Genomic DNA, 11,717 nt, shown 5'->3' on the forward strand with positions numbered 1-11,717 from the left:
TTTTATTTATATCTATTATTTGCGTAGTAAGTTTAATTGAGTAGAAATTAAAAGGCACGCGTTTGTTTTAAAAACCCTCTTGGTTTGTTATTCCATGCTAACAATTTCGCTGCAGCCGATTCTAACAATTGGTATCAGAGCTTGCTTTGATAGTCATTCAAATGGCAGGATCACATCAAATCTTTGCAGAGGGTGCATCAATCAATAGACCCCCATTATTCACAGGTGAGAACTATGCATTCTGGAAGGTAAGAATGCAAATATTCATTGAATCTATTGATTGTGAAATTTGGGATGTTATTGCATCTGGCTCTTCTGTTCCTACTAACAATACACAAATCCAAAGCCCCGTGGTCAATGGACCACTGAAGAAAAGAAAAGGTTTCAGAATGACGTGAAAGCCCGGAATATCATTGCATCAGCGTTGACTGTTGATGAGTTCTACAAGGTCTCTGTCTGCAAAACTGCTCAAGAGATGTGGGACGTACTCCGAGTAACTCACGAAGGAACAAATGACGTGAAGAGGGCGAGAAAAAATACCTTGATCCAGGATACAAAATGTTCAAGATGAAGCAAGGAGAAACAATTTCAGACGTTCAAAAACGCTTCACCAACATTGTCAATCATCTCATTGGTTTAGGTAAGTCATTTGAAAATGATGAACTAAATATAAAAATTTTGAAATCTTTAGACAGGTCGTGGCAACCAAAAGTGACTACAATTTCTGAGTCACAAAATCTCAACACAATGACTATGGCGACATTATTTGGAAAGTTGAGAGAGCATGAACTTGATCTTGGAAGACTTGATGAAGAAGAAGCAAAAGCCAAAACCAAGAAAAAAAGTCTACCCTTAAAATCTGAGGTAGAAAGGAGCAAAAACAAAATGGAAGAGGAAGACTCAGAAGATGAAGAAAATCTGAGACTCATGATAAAAAGGCTCAACAGGTTCATGAAATCAAAAGATAAAGGAAGATTCAAAGTTGAAAAGAAAGAAAATCAAGAATCCTCCTCAAAATATAGATGCTATGGTTGTGGAGAAAAGGGGCACTTAAAAGCAGACTGCCCAAATCAAAAGAAGAGTGAAGAAGTAAAAGAAAAGAAATCCTTCAAGAAAAAGAAAGCCTACATCGCATGGGACGATGACAACGAAACAATTTCTGATTCGAGCGAATCTGATGAAGAGGCAAACATTTGTTTAGTGGCAGACGACGACGCTGGAAGCCAAGTAAGTACATCTAACGATTCTGATAATTATAGTGAATATAGTGAAAGTGAATTGCATGAAACTTATGCGACTTTACTTGTAGAATCTGAAAAATTAGATAAAGCTCATAAGAAATTGGAAAAGGATTTCAAAAATTTAAAATTAAATTTTGAAAATATTTCAGAAGAAAATAAAAATTTAAAGTTCGATTTTGAAAATATTTTTGAGGAAAATAAAAATTTAAAATCAAATTTTGAAACTATTCTTGAAGAGAATAAAGATTTGAAAAATAAAATTTTATGTTTTGAAAAAGGTAAAAATATTAGTAGTGANACCATTGTCATGGTGAACCTAGATGAAAATAATGGAAGAACGGAAGAGCAAACCCTAGATAGGATGAAAAGGAGCTTAAGCATCCAAGAAATCTTCTCCAAGGAGTGAAAATTAGGATCGGTCGCCCTCTTCTGTCAAAAGAATGATAATGAAATCCTAACAGGGCTATTTATAGCTGAAGAGTGTCACAGAAAACAGGCTCAAGCCCAGCGGACAATCGCCCGACGTCATACTTATGCCGCCCGACGGTTTGCCCATTATCACGCCACTGCCCAACGCCAGGGGTCCACCGCCCAACGGTTTGCCCCTAATCGCAAATCCGCCCAGCATCCACGCTAGGTGCCTCCTCCTCGCATTGGACCGCCCGGCGGTGAATTTTACCGCCGGGCGGTTCCTAGACTCTTCTTTTCTTCAATTTTCTTCTTCTGTCTTGAGTCTAAGACCTTCATCTTCAATCCCAATCTTCATTTTCATCAAAATCACTGCAAAACAATGCAAAACAAGCATAATATCGCTAAAACAACTTTTGACTCTTGACTGACTCATTTATTTTGTTTTACTTGATTCTAAGCTCATTCTAAGTCTTAAAGGGTGTAATTTGGTCTAAAATGATATATGAAAATAATTGTTTTTTAACCGTTATCATGTACCAGATCGTTTCAAGTAATATAATTGGTAAAACCCAATATCGTTCTTCCCAAGAGACTCGAAAGGCCTTATAGTTCGTGCAAATTGAAATCGCAAGACTTGTAAGGAAAAATTTAATTGTTGGAATGCAAGAACACAAAATAAACATGCAATGCGTTTGATTCAATTGACAGGAAAAGACTATGGATGGATGGAGTTGTTGGGGGTTGACAATTTCATCTTATCCGCTCTCTCTTATTTATTCCTCTTGTTTAATGTGCTTCATTATCTAATTGTTATGCAAACTTTCTTGCCTACCCTTCACCCGATTCCTCGGCGAGAAGAGCCTATTACTAATTATTGGCTTGCTATCCCTAGCCCCCCCTAGTAACTAGCAACGCAATAATGAACAGAACCAAAAACAATTGATCGTCTTACCCCCCTATCCCTAAGTGGTATTGCTTAATCAAGGAATTTCTCACCAGTTCATGACATTACTGTACGTCATCGTATCAATAAAGACAAACAAATGTTATCGAATGAGTTAAATGATAAAAGCTTTAAGCACAAATGAGAACCCAACAATTGATAATCAACGCATATGAAAATCATATAAATAAACAAGAGTTTCAATNAAAGAGAGTTTCAAAAGATTACATTGTTTCCCCCAACAACAAAACGGTTTAGTTCACCATTGTCATGGTGAACCTAGATCAAAATAATGGAAGAATGGAACAACAAACCCTAGATAGGGTGAAAAGGAGCCTAAGCATCCAAGAGATCTTCTCCAAGGAGTGAAAATTAGGTCTGGCCACCCCCTTCTGTTAAAAGAATGAGTCCAAAGTCCCAACAGGGCTATTTATAACTGAGGAGCGTCATAGAAAACAGGCCCAAGCCCAGCAGAGAACCGCCCGACGTCACACTTACGCCGCTTGGCGATTTACCCCTAATCGTGTTTCCGCCCGGCGGTGGGGGGTTGCCACCCGACGATTTATCCCTGATCGCAAAACCGCCCAGAGTCGACGCCTGGGTGTCAGTCAGTGGTATCTCCTTGCATTTGGCCGCCCAATGTTGGATTTTGGCACTGGGTGGTTCCTAGACTCTTCTTTTCTTCATTTTTCTTCTTTTTCTTGAGTCTAAGACCTTCATCTTCAACCCCATTCTTCACTTTCATCAAAATTGCATCAAAACAATGCAAAACAATCATAATATCGCTAAAAACAGCTTTTGACTCTATATTGACTCATTTATTGAGTTTTTCTTGATTCTAAGTGTTAGCAAAATGATGAAGATGAAGTTTTGATGATGCCCAAATCAAGTCAAGATATATCAAGATTAATGAAGATCCTTTGAAAACTTATTTTTGTTATAAAAAGCTTTTGTAATAATTGTAGGTTATTCTTTAGGACTTAGATTTTCATTGGTTTTGATTCCATGTACTTTCATACATTGTAATTGATGTTTTGAGTCAAAATCGCACTGTTTTAATCGATTAAAACTAGTATTAATTGATTAAAACAAGTAAAAGCTGAAAACTCAACTTTTTTTGTTTTAATAGATTAAAATTCATTTTAATCTATTAAAACTCATTTTAATCGATTAAAACTCATTTTAATCGATTAAAAGTGACTGTTGGAGTTTTCTACTTTTGAAAACTAGCCGTTGTACTCATTTTAATCGATTAACACTAATATTAATCGATTAAATGCGTTAAATAGNCAGTTTCGAAGAATGGAAGAGTATTTGCTTGAGTCTATATATAGGCTCTCTTTATCCATCAACAGCAACTCTTCCCTTGCGCTAAAACACTCATAACTCTTTGAGAAGTGTGTGCTCTTGCTCAGTTAAGGAAACTCTTGTCTGTGGTGCTGGTACATAGCAACTACGGTGACGGAGGAATAGNTGGTTCATCCTTGGTGCGTCTGAGGAGGTGTTTGGAAGAGGATCATCCTTCGTGAAGTATTCGGAGGAGGTGTTTCATCCTTCGCNAAGTATTCGGAGGAGGTGGTCATCCTTTGTGAAGATTCAAAGGAGGTGTAAGTTCATCTCTTGTGGTTTCAAAAGAGGTGGTATTTCTAAACTCGTACAAATTGTTTTTCTCTGTGATTAATATTTGTAATTGTTTTGTGATAGTGAAAAGGGTTTATCTTGTTTGAGATAAGCGATTGGACGTAGGATCCGTGTGATCCGAACCAGGATAAAATTATCTGTGCAAATTTCTCTCAACCTTACTCTTTTATTTATATCTATTATTTGCGTAGTAAGTTTAATTGAGTAGAAATTAAAAGGCACGCGTTTGTTTTAAAAACCCTCTTGGTTTGTTATTCCACGCTAACAATTCCGCTGCAGCCGATTCTAACACTAAGCTCATTCTACGCCTTAAAGTGTGTAATTTGGTCTAAAATGATATATGAAAATAATTGTTTTTCAATCGTTATCAGTCATCTTGAAACCTCTAACTCCAAAGGAAATACACGAGGACCACCTCATCATGAAGTCTAAGAGAGGTGGAGAAAAGGAGAAGGTCAAACTTAATTGTCTCATTTTCGTAAAGAGGTCCTTCAAGATAGAAAAGAGGACAGAGAAACAAAAGAAAGGAAAGATAGAGAGGAGAGAGAAAAAGAAGAAAATGAGAGGAAAGACAAAGAGGAGAAAGCAACAAAAGAAAAAGAAGAAACTGTGAGAGAAAAGGAGAAGGCAAACGTCCTAGTCACAAAGGAAGTGTCATTACAGGCACCTTCCACTCCCATCTTTCTACAGGATTCAAGCCATGATAGGGGAGTTTTTTCATCCTTCCACTTTTCTCCAATTATTAAGCTTTCTTTTTTTTCTAAAAGCTTTTGTGAAAATATCGCACCTTTCTCATCTCTTTTTACCATTCTTCAGACACCATTTCCATCCCACATCTTGAGTTAATGTATTCTTTTTTACACTTAACTCAAGCCAAAAATAAAAGTTTTTCAAAAAAAATGATTTTTAGTTTTCCCTAAGCAAATAAATCAAATTTCAAAGACCCATTCTTTCATTATTCCTTTTCTATGTACATTGTTTGGTAACCATCAATTTATTCACAAAATTTTTGATGGTTTTTGCAAGTTAACATTTGATCCAGGAGGAGTTTCCTTTGGATTATAAACAAATAAGTCATTAATCTCTCTTTGTTGTAGGTTTTTTCAAGATTCGAGATCGAATCCTCTCCAACCTGGGGGGCATGATATGATCATAGATGGGGCAACAATGAAGAGTTTTCAAAGTGAAAAAAGAGCATAAAAAAAAGTAGTATAGGTTTCATGGGCTTGTATTTGCCTCTCTTGTTTTCTTTTCGTTATTTCTAGTGAAGAAACGTTTTTAAACTCTTCCTTTTATTTTAGTACAAGAAATGTGGGACTTCACATGGCTTGAACTTAAAAAGAAAAGAAGAGTAAATAGATTTTCGTAGCTTGTACTGCAAGTAATCTTAGCTAGTTTCGTTTTTGAACTCTAGGAGTGCTAGGAAGCTTATGAACCCTTTTGGAATGAAAGAGTTAAGCAATGTGAGACTAAGAAACACCTAGGGACGTTGTTGGTCAGACCTTAGGCATTCAAGTCCCACATCTATTGAAACTACCATCCAAACTCACTCCAAAAGCTATATAAGAAGCCTAAGGAGTCTCCTTTATACACACACCTTTGAATTGAATGAAATTTGAGTTGAATTGCAATCTTGCATTCTTCTTAGAGATAGTCTATTGTCTCTTAGTCCATTTTGGGAACACCTTATCTTGAGCAAATCAAGTGGTGGTCCTTCCTCGACACTTATCTTGGAGTCCTCTCTCAAGTGGCCTGTCTACGAGTCATAAGTTTCCTCTTCTCTAATCTTTTCTTCTTTTATTTTTCTGTCCATTCTCTTGTATGTCATCTAGTATATTCTCTCTAGGTATGCACTTCCCCATCAACCGGGCCCCTTACAGAGCTTTGATACCAATTGTAAAAACTCAGAGTATACAAGACACGAAATGATGCAACGAGAGAATGTCTTATTCAATAAACAATGGTGACTTATATAAGCCTTTATAATAAACTGCGAAGCTGAAAGTGCCATACTACAAGGCAATAAATATGCACACAAAAAACAACAACGTAACAACCTAAGACCAATTCAATCCTGTAAACAGGGAACCTTATGAGTACGTGATAACATATACAAAACAAAAACTTAACAACTTAACATGGTGAATTAGGGTTTTGGTGGCGGTGCGACATGGTATTGGCAGTGCGGCTACTAGGGTTTGGTGGCAGCAGCTAGGATTTTACTCTTGAGGGAAGTTAGGGTTTTTGAAGGTAGAAGATGACATTGATGTGGTAGCTGATGTGGTAGAGATAATGAGGTGGAATCATGTGGTTGGATGATTGTGTGTGATGTATTTTCAGATGGCATAATCTGATTGAGTCTAGTTAGGAGGGGTGTGTGTAGGAAAATTTAGGGAGTGCAAAGATAAAATTTTATTGTTGGGCCTAGTTAAGAAAAGAAGGGTGCATATAGGAAAATTTTGGGAGATGTAGTAGCAAAGACTATCTGTTTGGACCATTTGTATATTCTTTTCCAAACAAAATCTGATTTTGAGCCTATTTTGCAATTTGGGCCACTTATTTCCATGCTTTTACATCAATTAAACTCTAATTTCAACTGCATAAACAAATATTATAACATCCAAGAATAATTTATGTGCTAAAAATAACTTTTTTACGACTCTTTAATTTCCAAACCCAATAAATCTAATCATCACAAATTCACTATAAATCAATCATTTAAGCACATGAATCTCGTCAAAATTTTAAATTTTATTACATAAATGTGGACATAAATGTGCACTCATCAGCCATAGTCAAAGATTGAAACTAATAGCCTTAGTTAAAGGTTGAGAAAAATTGGCCATGACCGAAGGTCAAGACAAATTGGTCTTGGTTGAAGATAAAAATGAATTAGAAATTGATGAACATCGAGAAGAGTCAATGTAAGCTGAAGGTTAAGCCAAATAGACTTTGTTAAGATAAGATTGTTTAAAGAGACAAGACAATCTAACACCTCTTGTTTTGAAGTTTAACAAACAATAATGTTTATTGATTAAAACGTCTAAAATATATGCTTGTTAAAATTAGTGTCGAACAACATAAGCAAATCATCTATCATAAGTATGCATAAGATGTTATATAGATTACAAACAGTGTTTGATGAAAATGAGTGTAACATTATAAATCATCTAAAATAAAGTTTTGTTAAATGTTATATCAATGATATGTTAATAAAAAAAACAAACCTGTGTTAAATGCTTAGTACATGAAATATGCTTAAATAATCTATAACATTTAAAACATTAAACATATTTGACACTTAACCATTAAGTTGTGCCATATCATCACCTCGTTAACTTCGTTTTCTTATAGTTAATGGAAAGGACTAATCTGACCCAACATTTTAAAAGTTAGGACCAATTAAAAACAATTTTATAAAGAGGGACAAAATTGAGATTTTTGAACCAAAGTATGGACAAAATTGAATATTAAACCTTATTAAAACTAGGATTACATATTTAATATTAATCCTATAATTGCAGGAATTTGTTTCTTTAGAATTAGTTTTTTAGTTTTCCTAAAATAAACAATAGATTTAAGTAATTGAACTAATGATTCCATTATTAAAATGTAGAAGAAATATATTATTGTTTCTAGATTCACGATGGTATTAAGAGTTCTTTATCTTTTGGAGTCTGAGTGTGTCTATTAACTTTAGAACGCAGTTTTCATCGTTGCCTTTCCTTGAACATCGTATTATAGTTAGGGCTGGACAAAAATAACTTAAGTGCATTGTACTATAGTTAACTATACTATATTATACTAAAAAAATCTGATCCACTTTTACGAAAAGTTTAGTATACTATTTTATGGTTCAGTTTAAACTGAACTTATAACGGTTTCGGTTCAGTTAAATGTGATAACTGTATCTATTCTTTCCTCTTCTCTAGTCCTAGTTCAACTGCTTCATCTTATCAAGCAAATGTTATTTAATAATAAAATATTAATAAAAGAAATTGTTCATTAATAATTAATTTTTTATGACAAAATTTTTTTATCACAAATTTTTATATTTTTTTTATCAATAAACATACATTACTTTTTAAATAATATTATTTTAAGTAATAAAAGTAAAATATATTTTTTTAAAATTTAATTTTATTAAATGATTAAGTGATAGAAATCATAAAAGAAAAAAAAAAGACTATATAAAAAAATAATACTTTAAATATATTATATTCTTTAACATATTATTAAATATGTAAAAATATGTTAAAAAACCTTTTAATGATATTAAAGTGTATGTAAGCGCACACACTAAAATAACTATTTATTTTAAAAATCACCTTATCTTAAAATAAATATCAATATTATTATTTTTAAATGATAGTATTTCACATACTAAAATTAAAATATATTTTTTAACGTTAAAGTTTATTAAATGACTATATAATGAAATGTCATAAAAAGAATAGTAATATAGCAAAAATAATTAATATTATAAAAATACCAAATGACAAAAAAATTAACAAATGTTTCTTAAGAGTAACTTTTCTAGTATCATCTTTTATTATATTATAATAATTAATAAATATTATTTAATTTTTACATAATAAAATATTAATAATAAATAATTTATTAATAAAACAATTTTATAAGGCAACAAAATAAATATAAATAAAAAATTATTTTAAAATAAAATAAGTATATAAAAGATAAAATAAATTATATACACAAATAAAACAAAAAAAATATAAATAAAAAAATAAAAAAAAAATAAATATAAAAGTAAAATAATATTCATGACAAAATAAATATAAATAAATAAATATAAATAAATAAATAAAAAGTAAAATAATTTTCATACACATATAATAATAAAAGAAATATAAATAAAATAGAAAATAATAATATCAAATAAAAAAAATTGTAAGACACTTATGAATAAAATAAAATAAATTTCAATTAAAAAGAACATGTATTATTATACTATTCAGTTAAAAAACTAGTACAATTCAGTTTAAAATTTGTACAATTAGTAGTTCAGTTCAGTTTATATATATGGTAATTTAGTACAATTTAGTATAGTTTAATTCAGTTTAGTTTGATAAAATAAAAAATAGTTCAGTTCAGACTGTTTTACAGTTCAGTTTAGACAAATTAGTTTTTAGTTCAATACAGTGCAGTTCAGTTTTATTTGTCCACTCCTATATAGTTTTCATTACTATGCCACTTTAATCACTATTGCTTTCATTGCTATGCCACTTTGATCACTATTGCAGATTTTATTACTGCATAATCCACCTGTATGACTGAGATAATGAATTCTGGAATTCTAGAATGGAATACTTATTAAATGGATCACTAATTTTTTGTTTTGGTCCTAATGCTTTTAGATACTCATTTTTCACACTATTTGCTACTAGACTCTGTTGGAGTTACTGAACATACAAGTCCACTATCTAAATACTTCTCTACGTATTCTTTATAGGTTTAAACCTGTTTTTGGTCCCTAAGTTATAAGCAGAAGTTCAGTTTAGTCCCCGTTTTTAGAAATGTAAATCTTTGGTTCTTAAGTTATAAAATATGTATCAGATGAGTTTTTTATTGACTTGAAATACTGTTTTTGGTTGTTTATTAACAACTGCTACATATTTAGAATGTTCTGATTTGTTTCTTAATAATAACAGCACTTTAGATTGCTCTTTGTACTTTGACCATGAACATCAAAAAAGGACTCATTTGATACATTTTTTATAACTTAGGAATCAAAGGTTTACATTTTTAAAAGCGGAGACTAAACTGAACATCCACTTGTCGGTATCGGAGGGAGTAATTTTCGAAAGAGTTTAGCGCAGCGGATTGAAATACAGAGAGCGTATAGCGTAACAAGTCACATTTGAAACAATTTCGCCTTTTTAAGTTAAACGATTTTCTTTCAGAAAATTTATCAAACAGATAACGTACGTTAATAATGAAAAGAGTATAGGGCAAAAGAAAATCACACAGAGATTTTTATACTGGTTCGATTCAACAGAATCTACGTCCAGTCGTTAATCACTACAAAGAGTGATTAACAGTTTCACTAAAAAATTTGTTTAACAGATTACAAAGTAACAAACAGGAATAGAATGAAAGAAAAGATTCTACCAACTTGAAGAGAACCTGCACCGGCAATCGACACACGATTCACGTGCTTCTCTTTACACAAGATCAGGTAGACAGCTCTGCCAACTTGAAGAGAGTCCACTTCTGGTATCAGTACAAGATACGAAAGCCTCTCCTTCCACAAGATCAGGCAAGCGAACACAGTAAACAAAAAAAGCTTTCTCAAGAACGTTCCTCTGACAACTCAGTGTTCTGGCTTTTTCTNAGTTTACTAAAATTGTTAGTTCTGATGATTTCAAAAGTGGTTTAAATAGCCAAATACGCTGAATGCCAAAGGTCAGCTCACAACTGCCATGAATAATCGATTATTGTAAGTGATAATCGATTATTCAAGTCTGTTATAGAAAATTTGAAAAGAGATAATCGATTATTATAAGTGATAATCGATTATTCAAGTAAGACTTGTGATAATCGATTATTGCTTCATGATAATCGATTATTGTAGTTCAAAAGCATATGATAATCGATTATAGCATGCCCATAATCGATTATATCAGTAGAATTTACAATGTTAAGTATTTTCCTACTACATTCAAGATACTACAAGTTGCTTTTAAATATTCTCCTATTACAAACAAAAATTTACAATTCTGCAGCATCATCAAAACTTGTCTTCAGGTTTTACCAATACTCCTTTATTGGTAACAATCTCCCCCTTTTTGATGATGATCAAAAATTCTTTTAAGAGCAACTTAGTTTAACCTGCAATGCATACAAACTGAGAACAGCAACAAGGTTAGCAGTACCTGTTCAAATTTTTTTCTCCCCCTTTTTTGATCAGAAACAAAAATAGTAAAGGAAAGAAAACTCCCCCTAAAAATGAGCTCCCCCTCAACAAAGGCATAAAATGTTCAAAATAAGCTCATTATATTAAGGATAAAGAAAAGTACATGAAGATAAGGGCATCAAAATGCATAAAGACTAAGGCTAAAATTACAATCAGCAGCTATTTAACTTAGATTCCTAAAACAACTCTANAATTCAGGACTAGGAGAACGTTCAGTGGGTGGAATTTTAAGATGAGACTCAATGTTATGGATGCGAACATCAAGCTCAAGAAANTGATCAACAAGATACTCATCCATAGATTTTTGCCACTCATGAATGTCATCAAAATGATTTTTCTGGGCTAGAGACATATCCTCTATCTGTTTAGATAATCTTGCAAATTCCATAGAAATTGAGGAAGAAGAGGGTATGTTAGAGGGTCCAGCATCAGATGGAGCAGCAGCATTGACTGGGTCAGCCATATGAGTATCCATATCATCGTCTTCATCATTATCAGGATGGTCATCATCTTTGTGAATGAGAACACGACCCCTGGTAATGAA

At 32.5% G+C, this 11,717-nt stretch overlaps 1 protein-coding gene across 1 annotated transcript in view; it reads right to left on the reverse strand.

Annotated features, from left to right (window-relative positions):
* Positions 1 to 11,360: 11,360 nt before the first annotated feature.
* Positions 11,361 to 11,717, reverse strand: part of LOC106754503 — an 8,129-nt gene continuing 7,772 nt past the window's right edge. Inside the window, exon 3 of the mRNA XM_014636520.1 lies at positions 11,361 to 11,706. Within this exon, the coding sequence (XP_014492006.1) occupies positions 11,361 to 11,706 (346 nt within the window). The remainder of the gene's footprint in view (positions 11,707 to 11,717) is intronic.

This window comes from Vigna radiata, unplaced genomic scaffold (assembly GCF_000741045.1).
Source record: "Vigna radiata var. radiata cultivar VC1973A unplaced genomic scaffold, Vradiata_ver6 scaffold_251, whole genome shotgun sequence".
NCBI lineage: Eukaryota > Viridiplantae > Streptophyta > Magnoliopsida > Fabales > Fabaceae > Vigna > Vigna radiata.